General features: G+C 50.4%; 1 protein-coding gene across 3 annotated transcripts in view; it reads left to right on the forward strand.

Moving 5' to 3' along the window:
* Positions 1-23,339, forward strand: part of PLXNA4 (plexin A4) — a 424,868-nt gene that overhangs the window by 81,120 nt on the left and 320,409 nt on the right. For all 3 annotated transcript variants that reach the window (XM_016148741.2, XM_016148739.2, XM_016148740.2), the window contains exon 3: positions 16,325-16,507. In XM_016148741.2, coding sequence (XP_016004227.2) covers positions 16,325-16,507 — 183 coding nt within the window. The remainder of the gene's footprint in view (positions 1-16,324; positions 16,508-23,339) is intronic.

Below are 23,339 nucleotides of genomic sequence, written 5' to 3' on the forward strand. Positions count from 1 at the left end.
TGTTGAGCCTTAGCAGGTGGCATATCCTTTGGAGGCTTCAGTTTGGGGCAGTAGCAGATTCACTCAGGAGAGCCTATGAAACAGGCTTATGAACTTAGGGGCCCATGACTGCTCCCAAAAGAAGGCAACAAATGACAGTCCAGATGCTGTGCTGTGTGTTTGTGTGTTACACACTCAAATATAATCCCAGCGGAGATGCATTAGAAAGTTGGCATGGGGAAGGCCCTTAGACATATTCTGGTCTAAACTTTGATTCCAAGGCCCAACAAGGTGAGTGAATTATTCAAGGTCACACATCTTCTGAGTCAATGGCAGATGCAACCTCGAGGAGAATCTCCTTGCCTCTCATTACCACACTCACACACGCCCATGTGGACACATGCACACACATATACACACACGTGCATGTGTGCACATCACAGTGAGTATATATGTGCGAGCATGCACATATATGCCCTGGGTAAGAAAATGGTAAGTTTATGCTACGTGCTTGCTAGTTCTTTTGAGATCAGAGCGATTGGCAATTTTTTATGTTGACCCTTTTCTGTAGAAAACTTGCTCGAACCCCTTTTGGGTGATGCTTCGGGGAGTAAAATCAGCTGCAGGGATCAGCCTGGCTGCCCACGAGCGGGAGTCGCCCCAGCCTTGCTCCCGCCACAATACAGAAAGCCAAGTTCATCATGGAAGTCTGCAGAACTTCAGGTCCCGATACTGCACGGTGGCCTCGGGGAGAACAGAGGGAAAACGGCTTTGCAAGACAGGGCAGTGCCAGGACTGGAGTAATGGAGCCAGATAACAAGCTTTTGATTTTTCTTTTGGCTTTAATTAGCCCTTTCAAGTTCGAGGCAAGTTCAGGGCTGAGAGCATGGAGAGGAGGAGGCCAGAAGCCGCGCGCGGGGCTGGAGCCGTCTGCCCAGCCAGCCTGAAAGGCCACGCCGGCTTTTAATGCGCGGTATCGGTTTCCTTTGATTCAGACGATCCTCGAGCTACTTTGCGCCGGAGAACCTCGGCTGCAGTTAGTTTGGCCTCAGACCACACATGGGCCACGTGCCATCAGCCAGGCTCGGCTCCCAAGTGTCCCCATTGAGGACCTGGCCTCGGCACAGTGCTGGCGAACCCGGCTTTTCCTCCACCCGCTCCCGTGGCTTTTGGGGTCCTTTCCTTTGTCCCTTCCTGCCCTGAGGCAAGGGGGCAGAGGTGACCTCCAGAGTGTTCTTTGTCTCCATGTCCAAGATTCCCCTGAGGCCTGCAAAGTGGAACTGAACCTCAGATGTCCTCTGCCCTGTGGTGTTTCAGCTGCAGGAAAATGGTGGAGGGCAGGGAAAGGCCCAGGAGACTGACTGACTTATAGGACTTGTGTTTTTCAGTGTATGGGTCTCTTATGGGTTTTAGCATAGTCACAGCTCAAAGAGCTTGTTCCCTAAGCTCACCCTGTGGCACCCTGCAGGCTTTGCTGGCCCCTTCCATTTCCTGGGACCCACATTCCTTCCCCTGAATTCATGCCTCCAGAACTGAGAGCAGTAGTCCCAGACCCTCGCACTAGGTCCCCGCTGCCCCTTTGGCTGTGCTCGCTGAGGATGGGGTGAAGTGGGGAGAGAATGCCCCTGTTTATTGGCCTGCCATGCCATGGGGCATCTGTGGAGCTGTGTGGCGGGCCGCAGCCTGGTGACCAGGTCAGGGAGAAGCCTGGGACTGTGAGGCTGGACCTGCAGTCTACAGGCCCCCTGTTCTAATTCCAGGTGAGCCCGGGAAGGCTGGCTGGGCCCACATCAGAGGTAAGGGCCAGGGGCCAGGAGTGGCCTCCTCATGGGACTCTGTGGTTGTGAATGTCAACGCCCATTGCAAATGCAAATCCCAGAGTGGGTGCTGGGTGTAGAGGCTGGAGAAGCAGCCCACTGTTTCCTGGTGCTTGTGAGGAGTAGAGGCATCTTCCACATTTGCCTCTGGGCCATTCCTTTCCCGTGTCCTGGTTTTTTCCAGCCCGAATGGAAAGAGATATCCAAGAACAAATAGGCTAGCCGGCAACTGAAAATTGCTCTAAGGATCTCTGCGGGGCATGGGCTGAAGACAGTCCTCGAGAGGTCAGTCAGAGGGCCCAGTTTGTCTTGGGATTCAGAGAAGTGAAGACCAACTTGAGGCCCTTTGCTGATGGGCATCTGAGTGGGTTAATGATGGTGTCCTTTCCCTGTTTCTGCTGCTGGGCACTGAATGGTCTCTCCCTCTGGTCCCTTTGAAGGATTCCACACAAGCTCCTGAAACCTATCTGAAGGGCACATAACTATTGGGGTGAGGAGCCTATAGCCTATGGCTTCTGTCATGTGCCAGGGCCCTAAGCAGGCCAAGGTAACAACTCCCAGACTTTTCCTAGGAGCCCTGACACCTCCAACCTGGAGTTGCCAGCCAGGCTTGAAAGTGTGCTGCTATGGGCCAAGTCTCTTTTTCTACATGGGCCAAGCGGCCTGGCATCCCAGAGTTCCCCAAGCATGACTGTCTTTTCCTCCCCGATTTTTCTTCAGCCTTCTGGAGTAACCTCACAGAACACTAGCCATTCTGTCTCCAAATGATTTAATGAATGGTGGAATGGCTAAAACAGTTATTAGGCCTTTGGCAATATACTCACTGTTGGTGGATGCCAAGAATCATAAAATGACATCAGTCTCCAGGAGCCCAAGAGTCGAGGACAGAGACGCACCCAAGAAGGTCATTATGATCTGTGTGGGGGCACAATGGCTGTGGTCCCAGGAGCGTCTGTCACTTAAATCCACTTAAATGGAGACAGTTGACAAGTAGACAGAACAGTCAGGCGATTTCAGCTTCAGTGATAAGGCTAGATGGGGCAAAAATCACTTTCTTAATTTTCCCCTCAGGACTTGAATTGAGAGCGACCTTCCAATAGAAAATGTAGGTCCTGGGGGCAGAAACTACGACCTGGAATCACCACCTCATGCCTGTCAAGCCCCAGTAATGAGAGCAGAGAGTGGTGGCCTCGAGCTGCCTGATTACCTCATTGTAGGAGTCTGTTTGGTGCCCAACAGTCTACGAAGAGGTTCATCACCTCCTTTTCTGCTCGCAGCAGTGCTGTGTGTTGATGGAAAAGGCAGCCACCCTCTCCAGTTCAGGAAATAGAGGAGCAGAGAGATCAAGTCCTTCACTCAAGGTCATGTAATTCGTAGATGGGAACCCACTGTGCATCCTCATTCTCAGCAGGCTACTTTTCCCGCTGGGGTTTCTCAGAGGTGTGCTGGTGGCATCTTGGGTGGGACGGGTCACTGTCAGGGCTTCGCAGGACATTTACGATCCTGGACCCTAAAGCACTAAGTGTCAATGAGACTCCTCAAATACTGCAAACACTAGAAAAGCCTCTCAGTTTTCCAGAAGCACCTGGTGGAGAACCAACGCCAGACCAAGTGTCTGTCTGACTTCGGGATTTACCGGCCAACCTGCCAGTCCCACAAGGTTCACGGAGGCCCAGGGACTGAGCTTTTTTTTTCTTTGATGGTGACATTGGTTAATGTAATCCAATACATTTCAGCTGTGCACTTTAACAATAAGGCCTATATATGTTTACACTGTGTGTTCACCTCCCATAGTTAGATTTCTTTCTTCACCACATATATGACACCCTTTTGCCACATCTACCTTCCCCCTCCCTCACCCTGGTAACCACTAGTCTATAGTCCATGACCACGAGTCTCTGTTTGTCCTATTCATTTGTTGCTTTTAGGTTTATATCCCACATAGAAGTGACATCATGTGATTTTCAACTTTCTCTGTCTGGCTTATTTTGCTTAGCATGATTATCTCGTGGTCCATCCAGGTTCTTGCAAATGGCTGTATTTAATCTCTTCTTATGGCTGAGTAATATTCCATTGTATAGATGTACCACAGCTTCTCTAGCCAATCATCTATTGTAGGACACTGGTCACTTCCATGTCCTGGCCACTGTGAATAATGCCGCTATAAACATCGGTGTGCAAATATCTTTTTGGATATGGGTTTTCAAGTCTTTGAAGTAAATACCCAGTGGAGGGATTGCTGGATCTTACAGTAGATCAATTCTTAGTTTTTTTGAGGAACCTCCATACTGTTTTCCATAGTGACTGTAGCAATTCGCAGTCCCACCAGCAGTGTATGAGGGTTCCTTTTTCTTCACATCCTCTCCAACATTTGTTATTACTTGTGCTGTTGATTATAGCTATTCTAACAGGTGTGAGATGGTATCTCATTTGATTTTCATTTCTCTAATAGCTAGCAATGTCGAGCATCTTTTCATATGTTTGTTGGCCATTTGTGTGTCCTCTAGGGAGAAGTATCTGTTCAGGTCCTTCACCCATTTTTTGATTGGATTGTTTGTTTTTTTGTTGTTATTGAGCCATATGAGTTCTTTGTATATATTGGCTATTAGGTACTTATTGGAGGCATTGCTTGCAAATATATTTTCCCATTCTGATGTTTCTCTCTTTACCTTGTTGACGATTTTTTTTTTGCTGAGCAGAAGCTTTTTAGTTTGCTGTAGTCCCATTCATTTATTTTTGCTTTTTCTTCCCTTGCCTTTGAGGTCAAATTCATAAAATCCTCTTTAAGTCCAAGGTCGTTGAGTTTTGCTCCTGTGTTTTCTTCAATACATTTTATTGTTTCAGGTCTTATATTCAGGTCCTTAATCCATTTTGAATTAATTTTGGTGTGTGGTGATAGACAACAGTCTAGTTTCATTCTTTTGCAGGCGGCTTTCCAGTTTTCCCAGCACCATTTATTGAAGAGGCTTTCCTTTCTCCACTGTATGTTTTTGGCTTTTTTTTTGTTGTTGTTGAAAGTTATCTGCCCATATAAATATGGATTTACTTCTGGACTCTCGATTCTGTTCCACTGGTCCCTGTGTGGGGACTGAACTGAGCTTTTTATCTTTAAACCCAAACTTCGCTTTGTGCCTGACAGTGAGGAGTGGTGAAGACACCATTCATAGGTCAGACACAGCAGCCCTGGGAAGAGACAGGGTCACTCCCCTGGACTCAGGCTGGCCTGACCTCCGAGACTGGATGGCTGGCGCCTGGGATCCTGAAACTCCAGGAGAGCGAACATCCGGAATGGCCAGGCGGTCACCTCAGGCTCCGGGTGCCGGTCGCCGCCAGTCTGCTTGGGTGTTTTCTATCCCCTGTCAGCAGGAAGTGCAGCTCTCACTAGATGGGGCGTATCCTGTTATTTATGGCATGGAGCAAGGTTTTCTCTTTCTGCTCAGCCAGAGTCCTCTCTCAGACCAGGAACTCCCCCTATTGCCTGCCCCAGCCTTCCGTTCTCATCTCTACTACATTTGCCCCTCCTCCACCCCCAACACACACACACACACACACACACACACACACACACACACACACACAGTGGCACACTAAACACATATGCCCTATCCCAGTGAGAACACACATCAAAAATATCCCTGACAATTTGGGAGGCTGCCGTATCATACCCTTAATCTTCATAGAATCAAGTCCTCCCCCTCTCCCTTCGAGATGGCTTCTGTCCCAGGTAGGCAGGTGAAGAGGCCACCCACTTCCCTCTTTTGGGCCAGCAGGGTTTGCAGTGAGAGTTGAATCTGAGTCCAGTACACAGGATGCTTTAGGGGTACGGGATGGTGGCTGCACCCTTGGTGGTATGTTGGACCTGGTAAGAGGAAGGGGCTTGAGATTGGCCTCCGAGGCTAGACATGTCCTCTTAAGATGCCACTCTGGAGCCCATTGGATCAGTAGAGACAGTGCCGGGACCCTCTGTATCATATATGCAGAATTTTGGCACAGACAGCTGACAAGGGGCCTCGGTATAGGGTTTGCTAAGTGGGGATAAAAATGGGCCATGCACTGCTGTGTCCTGGTGCAAAGATGTCCCTGCATGAACCCTGGCACAGAAGTGTGCACATGTATAGACACACTCACACGTGCGCACGTTCCGGAGGCCGACCCACGTTCCCGTGGTGCCTGTTCCCCACCCACGTCTATCTACCTGTGGCTCTCTCTGCGGTCTCGCTGTCTCGCTTACACTTACACTCTGTGCACCGTCATCTCTTAGGCTCCCTCTGCCTTCATCTTTCTGTGATGTCTTCTCCCTCACAGCCACAGACATGGAGCAGCGAGTATGGCAGGGTTTCTCTCCCACGCGCACACGTGCACGTGCAAACACACCCCACACGGTGTGCGATAGCTCCCCCAAAATCGGCAGCCGGGCCTCTCATTCAATCGGCACACAGGCCATCCCAAGCTAACAATCCGGATTTGCATGTCCGGGGCTTCCCTTCAGTTCCTATCATCCTCACAGGGTGGCGTTTTGGCCCGGATCCTGGCCCGAGAGTTTGGACCTTTGGGTCTCAGCCAGTCCCAGCTTCAGAGATGACACTGGGCTGGTGAGCAGTTTCCCTTTTGCCTTGCATTATACATTCCTCTTCCAGAAAGGAGCTGATGAAAATAATATCCCTTTAATAAAGTGTGCCGAGACTCCGAAAGAAAGAGAAATGCATGGACATTAACAAATAATGATAGATACAGAGCACCCTATATTTGTAGGACACTTAAACAGCTACACAGCACCATCAGTCTATTCTCCTTTGGTCATAATAATCACACGACGGGACAGAAAGGGACTTACTGATATTGACGTGATTTCGTACGTCCCCGTTTTCCTCCACCAGTATCTGATTTTGAGAGATCCGGGCTGTGCCAAACCCAGACGTTATGTTCAGTATCCCAGGCCCGGAACGGGCCCGATTGTCTTCTTTTCCATCCGGCACATGTGACGATTGCTACGCTACGGGATTTGAAGGAGAGGACACGTTTCTGGCCCGACTCTTTCTGCCGTTACCTTCAGGTGCCCCTTCATTTTCTCAAGGCAGAGATAAACGACTACACTGAGCATGTGACACTTACTTCTTTTCATTAAATTAGTTGGGGGGGGGGGAGGCAATGCAAGGAGTTCTCCATCCCGACTCCCAGTTCACATTTTGTCCCCTAGTAGATGGGCCCCGCGTGCCGTCCATGTCCAGGAAACGGGGCAGCGGCAGCAAAGGAAGCCCGCATTTTCCTCTGGTCTCCATGTCGTTACTGCGTCTCTGTCAGTGTTCCAAACTATAATGGGATTTGTTTGGCTGATTTATCCTGCGTGCAGGCAGCATCGTCCAGACTCACACACGGGCCCGAGGAGCGAGAGGGGAAGACGCACGGCAACAAGAGCGGGACTAATAAAATTTATCCCCACTAACAAGGGAATGAGCTACCCCGTGATTCAGCCTGGCGAGCCGGGCCGCTGCTGCCCAGCCCTCGCCAGAAAACACACAACCTTAATTGCTCTGGCATGCCCCCCTCCAATTGCAATTTCCAGGGGCAGCTGAGGATGTCTGCAGTAGATTGCGAGGGGAGTGGGAATTGATGGGCGTTGGGGGATTTCTTGCCCTGGACAGGTAGCCACGGGGGACCTCTGAAGCTAAGCCACAAAAGGAAAAAGGCGGCACCCAAGTGGGTCTTACTCGGTCCTATTCCCAACGCTGAGAAGCCTTCCCTGGTATTTCCCATGGGTCCAGTTTTGGCTGCTGGACTAGCCCCAGTGTGGTGGCCATCTGCAGAACTGGGCTAGTCTAGTGGAGTTTGAGTCCTGATTCCCTTGCTTGGCTGGCCCATAGCTCTGGTCATAATGTCATGGTCCTCTCTGTTTTTCAGAGGGGAGATCTGGGGCCCCCAGCAGCTGGGCTTATGAGCAGAAAGAAGCTCATGGGTTCAACCCCAGAACGCTGAGTTGGAGCTGCTTTCTGACCACTGTTCCCAGCAGCTCCCAGGAGGGGCGCATCCCCACAGCTCGCCGTTGGTTACAGCCAGGCCTGCCGAGAGTGTGCTTGGCTAGTGCCCCTCTCCTGGGAAACAGCTCACATTAGTGGCATTAGTTTCCTATTAGAAGGTTAGCTTGTTATCATGGTAAGTGAAAGATCACTTAGATATCTGGTGGGATTGGGCCACCAACACATAGAAACACCAAAATGAGTATAGAAATAAGTGTTGCTTTTAGCAAATCGCTTTCATTGTTCAATAGGTAGTTAAGTGCATTAATTCGATGGTTGCCTCAGAAACCACACACACACACACACACACACACACACGACACACCTAAAACACCATGACTATCCTGTACATAGGTACCAGCCCTGTGTGAGATGCTTAGAAATGTGGCACTTGTCTCTTGAAAGCACTGGTGTCATTTGTTGGGTTGTTTTTCCAACATGAGACCCTTTTAATGAAGCTCCTCTAATAATGTCTGTCTAACTGGGTTATTTTAATTGTGGTTTTCTGGCTTCCCCTCTCTTTCTCTGTACACATTTCTTTTCTTACAATCTCATTGACAAAGACACAACAAAGAATCCCGAGGTCATGTGTTAGTAACGAAGTGGATGAGGCCTCCTTCCCGTGTTTCATTTCCGCTGACTGTGCTCACCGCTGGGTGAGGAACCAACTCTACCCGTTGGAGGACATCTGTCTCTCAGCGTGGGCCACCAGCAGACCTCCGGGGAAAGGCTGGAATGCACAAACAGGAAAGGCAAGTTTCTGCGGAGCAGTGTAGCCATCAGGGCGCTGTGTGGTCTGGTTTTCTTTGTCACAGAAACTAGCACGCAAGCATATGGGACTATTATATGGAGTAAGAGGCCTTCTGATGAGGGTAAACCTAGCCTACTGGAGCCTCGCTAAGATGTTTCTGCCCTGCTGAGGACTCTCTGCTGACCTTTTCCAACTGCTGTCTTTGGAGGGCGAAGAGTCATCTCCAGGGGTGGAAACCCCGTCGGCATCAGACTCTGGTACATTTATGAACACCCAAGGGTCAGCAGTCATATTTGAAATATGGCCCAGTAAGTGGGTGGTCATTATCTTCCTGTACTGCAGAGCTTTGCAGCTGGAGTCTCTGAATACACGTGAGCTACTACAGCTGATCTGGTCAGTATCTCCCTTTAGAGAGAAATCCCACATGTATTACCCACTGTTTTCCCATTCCCCGCAGAGGTCTGCTACGGTCAGTGTGTGTGTGTGTGCGCGTGCACTCATGTACACTTGTGTGGACGAGTGTGTGTACATGCTCAGTTAATTAATGGAAAGATATTGAGGGCTGCTGAGCACGAAGAGTCTAAAGACCTTCTCTTGTCCACATCAGCAGGCACCTGTTGGACTTCCTGCCTCTTTCACTTTTAGCTTCTATTTCTTTTCAAAGCTTCAGCTCTCACTTTCTTTGGGGACAGATGGGCCTAGGAAAGGGGGAAGCCAGCTCTGATGATCGGCCACAGGCATCCTTGGGTCAGAGAGTTATTTCCTTCCCAAGGTCCCAGGAGGGCAGAGCACCCATTCTGAAAGGCAGGAAGGCAGAAGGGCTCTTCCCCGAGCCATCTCTGATCCTGCAGATAGGTCCCTCTGATGTTGGAATAGGTTTCTCTGGGGCCACCCACTTGCGACCCTGGAGGAATCCCCTATGTAAGATCAATTTTTTTCCTCAGAACTGGGAATTTGGGGTTCCGGTACCTATTTTCTCATAACTTGATAAGTCATAGTGGTGGGGGAGTCATTTTACTCTCTTTCTCTAGAATGGGCAGTTGGATTCTAAGATCCCGAGTCGTTCTCCTCCTCTGAAATCACATGACGTATGAAAGAGTGCCAGAAGGAGAACTCAGAAGTGAGCTCAGGCCACTGCCACCAGGCCCTGCTTCTTCCCCAGACAGCGGGTGCCGTGCCCTCTGCAACCCCAGCACTGGGCACGCAATCGAAGCAGGGCTCGAGTGGTCTTGTCCAGTCATGGCCCAGGTCCGTGTCCCTGACCAGAAAAGTGGGGAGAAACAGACGCTTCCTCTCTATATCATTGGGTCCTCATCTAGTGCTTGGTGCTTAGTAGGTCCTTCCTAAGTGTTCTTAAGCAAATTGATGAGTGAGGGACGGTAGATAGTGCTATCTTCATTTAGTGCCTCGGTTTCCCCTAACAGAAACAGGAGTTCCAATGGCCTAAGAGACCAAAAGTTTCTTGGTAAAAGGCCCAGCTGAAGGTCCCACTTGGATGAGCTTGGGCCAGTCTCTGATGCCTTCTTCCTCTGTCTAATTGTCTGGTGTCCCGGCCTTGGGGACAGGCACAGGGATGCTCAGGACTCCTCTACATGGGGCCAGATGCTGCCTTTGCATTCAGGGAGGGCAGAGGGGGCTGGCTTGCTCCCAGATGCAAGGACTCCTCTTTCTGTGGGACCAGGAACTGCCCACGAGGGGCGGGTCCGACTTTGAACCTGCTGTCCTGGGCTCGGAGACTGCTGCTGTCAGGCCGGAGCAGTTGAGAGCAGCGTCTGGACTGGAGGAGTCGTCTACACCTGTTCGCTTACCTGGTTGGCCTCTTGTGGATTAGTTTGGGATATTTGTAAACAGTGATGCCTGGGGTAAGAGGGCCAGCCTGTGGCTGTAGAAGAGGTTGTGTCCAAGAATTGAGCTAATTAGCCCACAGGGGGATGGACCTGTTGACCCTTAACTCATTAGCACTGCTTTTGGACCACTGAGCTCTGGCCCACTTCTAACCTTTCTATAATAAGGACTCAGTATGGGTTTCTGCAAAGGTGGGGCACCAGTGGGGGTGCCATCAGGAACCAGCCCAGGGGCCGTGCTACCTGGGGTGAGGAGTGATTTCAGGATCTGTCCCCACCCTGCCTCATCAGCCTTGGCCTTCAAGATGGATTGGCACGGCGTCGGGGTGAAGCTGGTTCCTCACGTGTCACAGGGGCATGGAGTTGGGAGATGATGCACAGATGTCCCCGTGGTCCCTCGGGTACGCCCTCTTCTTCAGCCCTTCCCCCAAGAGTTTCCACAGAGACCGCCAGGCACTTCCGGGGTTCTTAGGTGGCCGCTCTGCAGCTCTGCCCCGGAGCCTGGGGACCCTGTCCGAGGAAGGATGCTGGCAGCGTTTAAAACCCCCTCTCCGTGGAGATGATGGAGCTTTTCAGAGTGCCAGTCTCTCTGCAGAGTGGGAGTAATTTCCCTGTAATTGGTAAAGTAACCGTAACTGCTCTGTCATTTGTATGTAGCGACACGTAATTGCACGGTAACCTTTGCCGCTGTGCACAAGGGAAGCGTGGTTAGCGATTAGACTGTAATTCGGAGTGTCAGCTCCGGCTCCCCACTCCACATCCGCCAACACCTCTCAGGGAGGCCTTTGGGGAGGCTCAACAAGCCCCACTGCACGCTGGTCCAGTGGGTCTTGCTCCAGAGTGAGAATGCTTGTCGCATGCCATTCTCTCCTTGGCAGGGTCTATGCACCCTCGGCTAGGACGGGACCTCCACGGTGACCCATGGCACCGCTTCTCAAACCTTAGCATGCAGCCTAATCACCTGGGAAGGTGTTAAGGTGCAGATCCCTGAGCCCCATCCAGTAGGTCTAAGCGAGGCCCGAGAATATGCATTTCTGATGAACAGCGCTAAATCTTCTAAATCTCCAACCATTCTTCTGTTCCATCCTTCACCCTTGTTGGTCTGATAGATCTTTAGGAAATACCACATTTACTGTTTCGTCTTGATCATATTAACCCCTTTAGTCTTGATAACATCTCTCTGAGGTACTTGCTGTGAATTTCCCCAGAGACACCGAGGTTGTCCGAATTGTCTAAGACGACAAACAATAATAATAAGAGCACTTCTATAGCACTTACAGAGTGCTGTGACACTCCATGACACACAGCCAGACATTCTTCTGCATGTGCTAAATCTTTTAATCTTCCCCACAGCACTAGGAAGTATCTACTGTTATTACTATCCTCATTCTACCCGTAATAAACTGAGGCACAGAGAGCTTGAATAACTTGCCCAAGGTCACACAGCATTAAGTGGTGGAGCTGGGATTCAAACCGAGGCATCCATGCATCCATCTATCCATGTACTCCTCCATCCATGCATCCATTCGTCCATCTATTTAACACATATTTCTTCACCTACTGTGAACCAGGAACTCAGCTAAAGGTACAGAGATGCATACAACATGGTCCCATCTTTGAGCTCATGTCGCTAGAATCCAGTGGATCACTAACCTTCAGTTATAACCCATGCTTCCCGTGAAGACATCTGCAGAAAGCGGAGTTGGTATCCTCATGATGGGAGCAGAGGGGACTCTGAAGGGTGCAGCCCTGTCTAAGGCTTCAGTATCTGCTTACAGAATTGCCCAAGAAGACATGACACATATATTCCCACGCAACAGACCTTACTTCTTTCCCTCATAAGGATGAACTTGCTCTCTAATAAGCGAGCGTCCGCGGGTGTTTGTGGAGTGGCGGAGGGAGAGGTGTGACCTGAGCCTGCAGGTGAGGGTGGGCTCCTGATTATAGCAGGGCTGAGTTCCTTCCCGGTTCCTCTGGCTGCCGCTCTAATCTTGCTGTTAATGGGGCTCAGGGGAGGCTTCAGCCAGGACAAGAGCAGACATCGTCCTCCCCCATTGCCTAGGGTGCTCAGGAATCCATGCCAGCTCTCACCTGTTGAAGGCTTTCGCCAATTAGTCTTCCCTTCCAGGGCCCACATGGCCCTGCATCTGCTCCCTACATCTCGGTCTTCTCGGGTCTGTGGGCCCTATGGGATCCTCTGCCTGCTCTTCGCAGTGCTATAATTATCCTGTGGCTTCAGCTCATGACCTTGGTGGCTTGTGACCTTGAAGAGCCATGCTCTGGTCAGGAGGCATGCTACGGTTGCTCCCAGCAGCCATCCTACCCCCATTCTGGACGAGAATTCCACGGAAAGACTTAGTGTCAAATATCACCTTACACTGAGCAAGTGGTTTCCTGTTTATCAGGTGACTTCACACCTGTTACCTCACCCAGTCCTCACAATGGTCCTGTCAAGGAAAATGAGGCTCAGAGAACAGGAGGAGCCTGTACTGAGTTGCATAGTCGGGAAGCAGCTGAGCTGCTACGTAAACCCGAGTCCTGTGTTTTTTCCACTACTCCAGTGTCAAAAATCTCCTCCACTGCCCCAGCTCTGAGGAAGCAAAGAGTAAGGCCACCTCATGCCACAGGTGAGGGACCTCAGCATCCAAGTAGACCTGGGCTGCGCCTAGTCAAAGGCCTCGAGCACCCCTTCATCACCTGGGGTCCCATTCAGAGGGAGGAACCGAGCCAGAAAAATCTGGGGAGAAAGTCACCATTGTCCCTGGAATTCAAATACCACATCAGGCACCACACATTGGAATCTGATGCCAACGCGAGGAGGTAGGCAACGATGGGGGTGACTGTCAGGTACAGATGAGGAGACTGAGACCAGGCAAGTGATTAGGTTCTTGTCAACGTCACGAGAAAGAATCCATGGGCAGACAGCGAAGGCGTGAAGCAGCAGCTCAAGTTTATTGGAAGCCACGTCTATGCTCTTAAAAGCGAAAGTATGCTCCCAGACTGGAGAGCGGGCAAGCTCAGCAGGAGCTGCCCCGCCTTGTTGTGGGTTTGGGGGTTTTATCTATTTATCTAACAAAGGGGTGGAATGTTCACCATCGTGAGTAGACTCTCTGTAGAAAGGAGGTAGCTTTTTTTGGAATCAGACCCCCTTTTCTTGCCATGTTTGGGTTTTTCAGAATCGTCATGGCATCAGATTCATGATAGGTCCAGCCTTCACAGCAATGCTAATTTATTATTAGAGCTGTATAATGAGGAAGGGATCAGGCCAGAGGTGAACAGGGCCTGATCTGCAGCATGCGTCTCTGTGGAAAGACGCCCTGTATCTCTGGGTCAGGCTGTTGCGGGCTTCGAGCTCCTCTAAGAGCCTGTTGGGGCTCATGGTGATCACGCCCGGGTACCAGTGGCTTTCTCATCTGGCTGCTCATATCTGTCTATCTGTCTACTTCAACAACGGGGCCTAGCAGGGAGCTGTCATGAGCTGAGGACAGCAGAGTCCCAGCCGTCAGGCCACCAGGCTGAGCTGTCCTCACTTCCTTTTGATAAAAACACATCTCACCGGGCCCCTTTGCCATGCACGGTGCTGCAGCCGCAGGAACTCGCAGGAACTCACAGGTCCCTGACTTTCTGCCTCTGAGCAAGCAATGATTCAATGGTACAGTTGGTCAAATGCGCACTGTCTTTTTGTAAGCGGCTGTTTATTTACTTGTGTTCCACCCAGCCAAGGGGAAGAATGGTTTTCAGTAATTGGCCGCTTAGAAATGCATCTCTGTGGGCCCAGCGGCCTGAGCATCCCCAGGCCGATGAAGTGCATGTCTGTGCCAGGGGTGGTGGGAGACTGTGAAACATGGACTGCCTTGCTCTCTGCCTCAGTTTCACCCTGTGCAGAGTGGACATTCAGCCTCATCTACTCAGAAAATGGTCCATAATGGGTAAAGCCTGTTTGTTGTTGGCAGAGGTCTCTGCAGCACAGCTTAGGGCTAGGAGAGTCAGGGACAAGTCTTCCTTATGAACCAGACGCAGGAATGTGCAAGGCCATGAGGGTTCCCAGCATGCTCTGGGCTACCCTGGAATTGCCTGGCAGGTTGCTGTGGTTACGTCAGCAGGGAGAAGCCATTGTCTTTCCCTCTGTCTGGATTTCCTTTCCTCTTTTTTGTCCACCCCATTCACTCTTCTACCACCTGCCTCCTCTCTTGTTTCCTCATTTTAGGAAAGAACCATAAAGATCAAACTAGACTTCGAAAGCTTCCTCTTAATGTTGATGCCTATAGTTTATTTTTTAGGAGGGAAGAGGGGAAGGGGTGGAAGCTGTATTTGAGCTGGGGTTGTTGGGCCATACAATGTCAGAGAGGCCAGAGGTGATCAGAGGCATGGAGCAGATGTCTTCTCTGTATATGGTCTGCCCAGGCTCACCCCTTCCCCATCCTGACTGCCCCTGACCGCATAATAAGTAGGGGAGAGGTCAGAGAGGAGTTTGAAATGCTCAACACATTGTCTCCCCTGAGATGAACAATGCCTGTCTCTCCCCTACTTCTGGGAGGAAGCTGAGCCCCCTGCCACCCTGCAGCCCTGGAAAACTCAGAGTTAGCCACTGTCACACAGCTCCCCTGCAAGAGCCTGCCTGCTGGTTCTCCAGATGCCTTTTCCTTTGGCTGGATGGAAGCCCTTAGAAAGTGACACCTTGTATTTTATTTCATTTCTTTCTCTGAAAAGTCCAAAGACATTTACAGGCATGAGCTCTACGGGTTTTATGGAAGACCATCAAACAGCGGAGCTGGTTTTCTTTACAGAGTGGAAAATAAAAGCATGGAAGGCAAAATAACTCTGTGAAGGCCACACAGTTCTTCCGAGAAAGAGGGGAAAGTCCAGAGTAGGCATCTAGAACCCGGGAGAAACTGCTCAGAGGGGAGAACTGAGGGCTCTTCACCAGCCATTGTCAAGGTCATTGCCGCTCTCCAGTAGGTAGGTCAGAACCCAGCTGTGACCCTCTGCTTATGTGGGCATCTGGAGGCCTGGAGTAAAACAGGGAGAAAGTCAGCTGAAGCACTGTGGGGAAAACATCCAGGGAATATTCTCTTTAAGAAATGTTAATAGGCGTTCTGGTCAAAAACGGTTTAGGGAATGAAATGTTTGGGAAAAAGACTTTGCAGACCTTTCCTGTTTTACATTATAGATCTCTTACTTGATTTTGGAATGTACTGTTTCCCAAAATTATTTGCCCAAGAAACACTTTAATAGTAGAATGTCTCAGGGGTCTTGGCTTCCGTGGAAGATACTTTTGGAAACGCTGGTGTAGGTATGACAATGCTTTAAAATAAATAGGGAGCCTGATCCCGGGCAGAGTGAGGCACCAATGTGGCTTGTTGAATTCATTCACAAACCTTCTGCTTTTCTTTCCCCCAACCGATTGTTCGTATACATCTCTGTCATGGTATTGTCATTCACGTGTTAATGCTTCTGGTTCTCTATTCTGTACTTTTGAGTTCTCCTCTGTGTGTCTGCTCAACAGTCAGTGTGTCGATGTGTAGGCCGCAACCCCTTGTCCATCTGAGCAGAGCCACCTGGAGCCCATGCTCATGGGTGCTGGCCCAGTGCTTTCTGGGGCGATGCTGGTGATGGACAGTCTATGCTACCGAGATGGTGCCTGGAGGGGTTGTAGGAGGGACAGAGAGACCATGGGAGTCTAGTGAAAAGAGACTCTAGAAATCTGTGGGGTTTTTTTCCATGGTCCTGCAGGCTACTTAGATGACTGTTGACAGGTCACTTAGTTTCTCTGGGGCCGAGTTTTTCACATAAAAAAGGAAGGATTTATGCCAGACGATTTGTGTCTAAAGATTCTTCTAGCTCTCTAGTTCCCTGACCCAATACCTCTGTCAATTGCCTTAATTCTCGCCCCTCATTTTTCTCCTTTTTTATTTCCAGCTCCTAACCATCGATGATAACTTCTGTGGCCTGGATATGAACGCGCCCTTGGGTGTGTCTGAGATGGTGCGTGGCATCCCCGTCTTCACGGAGGACAGGGACCGCATGACTTCCGTCATCGCGTATGTCTACAAGAATCACTCCCTGGCCTTCGTGGGCACCAAAAGCGGCAAGCTGAAGAAGGTAGGAACGAGGCGCCGTCATTCTGGTCGTCGCAAAGACGGTCCGTCCCCACGGGGATGGATGCTTTCTCATGCTATTTTACCACCTCGCGCCTGGCGGGTGAGCGATACGGGTCGGAGCTAAGGAGACACGTTACTTACTGTCAAGGTCATGAGTGAAAACCTCCCCCCTTAGAGAGGGACATGTGAGGGTTGTCGTGGGAATCACATGGGAGAGTGTGGATTCACCTCTTCCCTAGGGCTGGCGTGCATGTGGGGGTGTTACCCCAGCTTTGCTATGCAATCCTGAATGATGTACTCTGTCCACCTTGGGCTTGTGCCTAAGGCAAGAGCCCTGTTAGGTCTGGGCGGCTGAGGAAAGTGCATTGGGGCAAGGGACATGCCTGCTCCTCTTGCTTCGGCCCTTCTGGCTGATGCGTCCACCTGGAATTCCCTCAGGAAACCGATGGAGTAAAGTAGAGGTGCTGTTGAAGTTGCCAATGGGGCCACATCATGGCACGAGGAAAACGCTGATGTAGTAGGCACATAGAAATCGCTTGAGGCGGAGTAGGATGGTGTGATCTGGGGACATGAGCTTTCCTCCTCTTTCTACAGAAGCTTGCTGACATTGGGGCCATTGAGTGACCTTGGTCCATCAGCGGCATTGGGGGCACCTGTCCATCCAGCTCTGTGCAGGCTTCTGATCACAATGAGTTGCAGGTGCTTTTCTTGCTTGGATGAAAAGCCTTTCTAAGACCGTAGGCAGTAGGTCCTGTTTTGTTTAGCTGATAATCATACTTCAGTCTTGTCCCAGAGGGATATTGGTGACTCCATGGGACGCTCCTTCTCGTCTTATTTAGGCTTCCCTTGGAAGTCACAGGATATTGTGTGATTCGGACTGATAAAGCAGCGCCGTGCGATCTGAGATAGCCTTGCTCCCGACTTATTCATTGCTGTATTTCTGCACATTAGCTCGAGATAGTCAAGGGGAAATAAACGCTCTCTGCAAACTAGAAGACCGAGTCTACTCTACCTTCCTACCACGTAACGGCACGTTTCAGCAATCCTTTCTTTAAATTGTGCATCTCGGTGGGTCTGGCGTAGAAAGAGTGCAGAGGCTGAGAGCCAGGGGGCCGAGTGTGCGTGAGCTGAGGGAATGTGTGTGGAGTAGTTATCCGGATCACCTCTGGAAGAGAAAACATGCCTATGAGACGTGCGGCAAAGCACCCCCCATCTAGTACTGCCTCTGAAGAGCAGCCAAATAATAAGTGCCCGATTACCAAATAACTTATCATCTATACAGCTTCAAGAATTATATTTCGTAGTTTCCCGCCTTTCTGCAAAGAACGTACTAAACGCCGTGGACGGTTTTCTTGCTGTCTTGGCCCATTTGTTGTTTATTACTCCTGTACTGAACTGAATTTCATGGACGCCCAGAGAGGAGGCCACAAGGGTGCAGGTCTCTCGCGCCCACACGACCTCTGTGTCTGTGCAGCCTCTGGGTTTTTCCCCCCAAATGCTCACTGTCTGTTGCTCATCATCTCCACGTCGTGTTAGGAACCCAGGTCGACTTCAGCGCCTTTCCTCCTCTCTCCGTGTGCCAGCTCCAACTTTCAGTGAGCCAGGAAGGCAGACGCCCAAACTTGCTGAAATTGTGTCTAATAAGTCTCCGTATGAACCGAGGAGGGTCATGCACGCGCTTTAGAGCAGGGCCTTGAGGACGCTTCTGTAGGTCATGCAGACGACTTGATTCTTCGCCAGGATTCGATGCGTTTGGTAGGCTGGAAGAGTGAGTTCTGAACACCGAAGGCTTTTCCGTATACAATTCATATAATGCATTCATACAACGAAATGTCTGCTGACCTGCTCGGCCTGGTCCGATGGGTGGACAAGCACCACTGGGAGCAGATGAGTAGACCAGGCAGTTTGGGGAGCTCTAGGTCTTTTCTCTAGCAAGCCCGATGCCAATGTAAGAGAGAGGTAACTTGCTCCCATGGGCCCAGAGGTTCCCACACACGCATCAAGTTTCCTACCAGGTGCCAGAGCGTCCTTTACTTGCTGGCAAGACTGAGGAGACCCTGTAGAAGGATTTTTTTTTCTTTCTTTTTTTGCTATTGTCTGAGCTGCTTGGAATGTAGTGTCAGTGAAATAAACATTGAGAGTTCAGTGCATAACAGAACAGACGGTTATTTTCTCTTGGGGGGAAGAAAAAAAGACGTGTTTCCTGGCTGTGGCTGCAATGTAAACCCAACACAGTCGGCTTGCAAAGAGTGTCGTGGATCAGAGGGCGGACCGAGGCTGATGGGGGCTAGTTCCCTCTCACCTGGCGGGGGTGTGGGGTGTCTGTTCCCTGACGGGGAGGTCAGAGTGCAGCACAGTGGGCTGAGGACTCTCCCAGGAGCCTGGGCAAACAAAGTGCACAGAGACAACCCTCACGGGGCAGGCTGTGGGCAGAGCTTGTCCTTGAAGTGTCCCCAGACAGAGGTCAGCTAGGCCAGCAATGACAGATAACACCCGGCCAGGAAACTTACCAACCACGGGCTGGCATTTCTCAGCTTTTATTTTGGGGGGGTTTCTATAAGAACAGTTCTGTTTCAGCCACCCGGGGCATTGCATTTAATTTCCAGAGCAGTGGTGGGACTGGTGAAGCGTGAACATTTGAGAGGTAAGAGCAGAGGGTCACGTGGGTCGAGCCAGAGACTCTCCTGGGGGAAGCCCAGCCATGGGGACAACCGAACTTTCTGCTCTACGAGCTCCGAGTGGCAGCCTTTTTAATGGTTTTGCCGGAGCTCGGCTCCTGCTCCTGCAAACTCAGCAGAGCCTGCCCAGGGGAGCAGTCTGAGTTGGGAAGGGAAGGCTGGCCCGCCGAGTCTGTTGTTTGAAATAATAAAAAGCAAAACTGGCCGGTTTATTTATTTTTCTAAACAATAGAATTTCCCACCACCCTCGCTCGCAAAGCACCACTCCCCTTTCCTTCTAATCACCCTGTCTTGCTTTTCCTAGAGGTTATCAGGACCACATCCACCTCTTGGGCAGAGGCCCAGCCATGAAAAGCTCTGGGGCTGCAGGAGGATTTTGCAGGAAGTTTTGTGAGCTACCGAAAGCAGGGGTTAGAATAATGGACATCATACTGTTGCTATAAGTAATTACAGAGTTGGCTTCTCCGAGCCCTGTAATAATCTCCTATGAGTTTCAAGGGCCTTGCAGAGTTCTTTGCAATATGGCAAGCGACTTGAGGAGGGTGGGCAGAAGGGGACTTGGGGGTTCGCTGAGAGTAAAGGAAGTTTGCCGTGGGTTTCAGGGGTCCAGGAGCTAGACTGCAGCTATCCATGGGCTGCCCTCAAAATTACTGATTTTTTGTTTTGTTTGAAAGGCATGGGTCCCCATCATTTGCAACCTTGCCTCTAATGACCATAATTTCACTCCTTTAGTATACACATCACATGAGGCAGGGGAAAAGGAGGTGAGGAGAGTGCCAATTTGGGTGTCTTTTATGTTTCTGGTGTGTGCGTGTGTGCGTGCGTGTGTGTGTGTGCGCGCACGTGTCACCGCCGGCATCAGCAGCCTTTCCCATGGCACGCGTTACAGGCATGTGCTGGTAAGGAATACAGCAAAGAAATGCTACAGTCATCCAGAGGTGCCTAGGAACGTCACAATAACCCACAGACTGTTAACATTTCAACGACAGATAAAAATCTAAAAGCAAACACCACCCTGATTTACTCGAAGGTGTTTGTAAAATCTGAAAACCTCTGACCCAAGTTGAGGTAATGAGGTCAGTGTCGCCCCCAGAGGGAGAAGACCTCTTCGCTTAGCTATTTTGGCCAGAACATGCCCCTCCCTCTTTCTCTGCCTCTTGCATTCCTACTGCTAGTGATCGTATTTTACGGCTGCTGTTCAGCAGTGAATTATTGCCTGACATTAGTGGGTGAGACTGATGTTCATCGTGAACCAAAACATCATAAACTTCCCCTTGAGGTGTGAATGCTCCTTTCATTCTGCGATTGTGTCTTTCCTGGGCGTTTTGCAAGGTAAATTGTTCACACCTAAGGGATTGAGCACTTTGTGGATGTTGGGTAACCAGAAGTCTGGCTGACCCTGATATTGGCTTCTAGTAGAATATTCATTGTGTGTGTGTGTGTATGTGTATGTGTGTGTGTGTGTGTATACAAATGACAGCATACCCTCCTCTCTTGATGGAAATTGGGTGTGTGTCAGCATGGAGAATTCATGGGAGTGGGTAACACAAAAATCATTTTCATCGGGAGACGTCATGCAGTTTAATCTCCCTAATTTATTTTTTCTTGAGCCTGTTTTGGAATCGATTTGCTTGTGTTCCACAGGCCCTGAGCACAGGTCCAGAAGGGAAGCCAGCCAGAGTGGGGTGGGGCCGTGTCATTCAGATCATAAGTTCTCAGGAATGGGTGTGTGTGTGTGTGTGTGTGTGTGTGTGTGTGTGTGTCTGCAACGCTTGAGTCACAGAACAATGTCAGATCAGAGATGGGCAGCCCCTGCTTTGCAACTTCCTTAAGGTATCTGAGACTTCTTCTGAATATTTACCTGGAAATTTGAATCAACTTATTTGAATCAACTTAATTAAAGAGAAGTTCACGCCGTGGCAGCGGCTCCAGATGGCTGGAGGCGATACCACATTGGACCCCAGCTTGCCCAGGAGCCCTTGGATTAGAGCAGAGGCTGAGGATGTTTGCTGCAGCGCTTGGTCCGTTGTGTTATGAGTTCCTGCACCGGTTTGCATGTAGTGAGACCCCAAAGCAGAACAGAAAAGAAATATGGAAGAAATGATACTGGGCAATTTCCATGAGGGGCAACGACCATCGAAGCATTTTCGTTTGGTTATTTTTGTCACGTTGTTTTCTCCACTCCCAGTCTCGCAAGGATAAAGCCCATTTCGATCTTAACTTGTGGGTTAAATGAGGGGGGGGGGCTGAGGCCGAGGGGCTGCGTACAGGAGGCGCCACGGATATTCCAGAGGTGCCACCCTCCTTCCTCGGATCTCACATCTAAGTCTACGTGGGGCCAAGAGACGGCTTCTCTGTCATTAGTCCTTCAAACCTGGGAACCCGAAGACCGCCCATCAGAGCAACTTTGCCTCATGTCAACCTATCCACTCCTCCTGGTCCTCCTCTCACCTCTTTTCAGCCTCTTCTGCTGGATGTTAAACCTTTTCGGTGATATTTACCTGGTAGGTAGACGTGCAGAGCAGCTAAGCTGGTCAGTGTCCTCTTGGGCGTATCTTACATCCTCAGACAATACTAAGCCCTCGCTCGACTGTTGGTTTTACATTCTTTTTACATCTGTAAAAAGAATGGCACTATTTTTTCACCCTTTCCTACTTCTCACTACACTGTCCTTGGGCCCACCCGCTGTCCCTGCATGTCCCTGGAGGGATCTCAAGTGGCCACTCAGAGCTATCCTGAGCAGGCATGGGGCGGTGTCCTCATGAGGCGGCTTCTGCCATAGCCACGCTCAGAGCAGCGCGATGCCCGTCTCTGGGGCATAGACTCCCTCTCCTCCCGGCGGCCTCTCGAAAACACACTTCGAGACCCCCCGGAAACGCTACCTCTGGAATACTTGTCGTCGAACCCTCGAAATGATCATTGAGAGTGCACGTGATTTAAGGAGATGGTTTTAAATGAGCTTTGCCAAGTCAAGATTTACTGATACATGTGCGCCACTTTTTTTGAATTGTATGTGTGTGTGTGTGTGTATATATATATATGTATATATAGAATAGAATGATCCTGGTCATAAATTAAAATGCAGAGACATTAAAATTGAAGAAAGTACTGCAGAAACACCCCCCCCCCCCAAATCATAGAACGCACTCAGTCAGCTGATGCTCAGATGCCAGACACGCTGGAGGAATTTATCCAGTGACACATGCAATTGAAGTAAAATATTGTACTTTACAAGAACATATCATTAAAATGAAAACTAGCAGCATATCAGGAGCCTGGCCATGTAACCAAGACGACAAAGATGGGAAGGGATGAAAGGAATGACGCATCAGAGGAAGAGGGAGGAGGCAGAGGCAGGAAGGGGCGGCGGCCCCCGGCGGCGAACGGCCCCCTGACAGCGGGGCTGGTATCTGAGCGGAGGAGAATAGAGTCGCCGTCCACACCAGTGGAGGCTCTCAAGTGAGGCAGGACCAGGGAGGTCTCCATTACCTGAAATCACTGCCGCGTCCTTGGCCATTATGATGAGGAAGGTTGTGGCCGCTGGACCAGTTGAAGCTCTGGTTGGGAGCCTGCTCACAGTCCCTAATTGTACTCAAGTGACTTCCTGTGAACGTGGCCACCGGCTTGCTTCGTGGTGGTGCCATGGTGTTTTTTCTCCTCTAACACAGCTCTCTCAAGTCTCCCACGTTCACTCCATACCTTCTACCTGACCCCAGGGGACACAGGTATATTAGTTATGGATTGCCGTGTAACAAATTACCCCAAAACACAGAGGCTTAAGACAACGTTTGTTGTCGTGCAGTCTCCGTGAGTCGGGAAGCCGGGTGTGGCTTAGCTGGGTGCCCTGGCTCAGGGCTGCTCATGGACTGTAGTCGAGGTGTCAGCCGGGGCTGCGGTCACCTCTGGGCTCAAGGCTTCAGTAGGGGAGGATCCACTTCCAGTATCACCCACGCGGCTAGAGGCAAGCCGCAGGTCCTTACTGGAGACGTAGGTCTCTTGCCAAGTGGGCCTCTCCATTACAGCTACTCACAGAACATGGCAGGAGGGAAAGACAGACAGATAGACAGGATAAGAAAGGGCGTGCAAGATGAAATCCACAGCCTTTTTGAAATTTAAGTTCAGAAGTGACATCTCGTCACTCCTGCTGTATTCTGT

This window comes from Rousettus aegyptiacus, unplaced genomic scaffold (assembly GCF_014176215.1).
Source record: "Rousettus aegyptiacus isolate mRouAeg1 unplaced genomic scaffold, mRouAeg1.p scaffold_m13_p_13, whole genome shotgun sequence".
Taxonomy (NCBI): domain Eukaryota; kingdom Metazoa; phylum Chordata; class Mammalia; order Chiroptera; family Pteropodidae; genus Rousettus; species Rousettus aegyptiacus.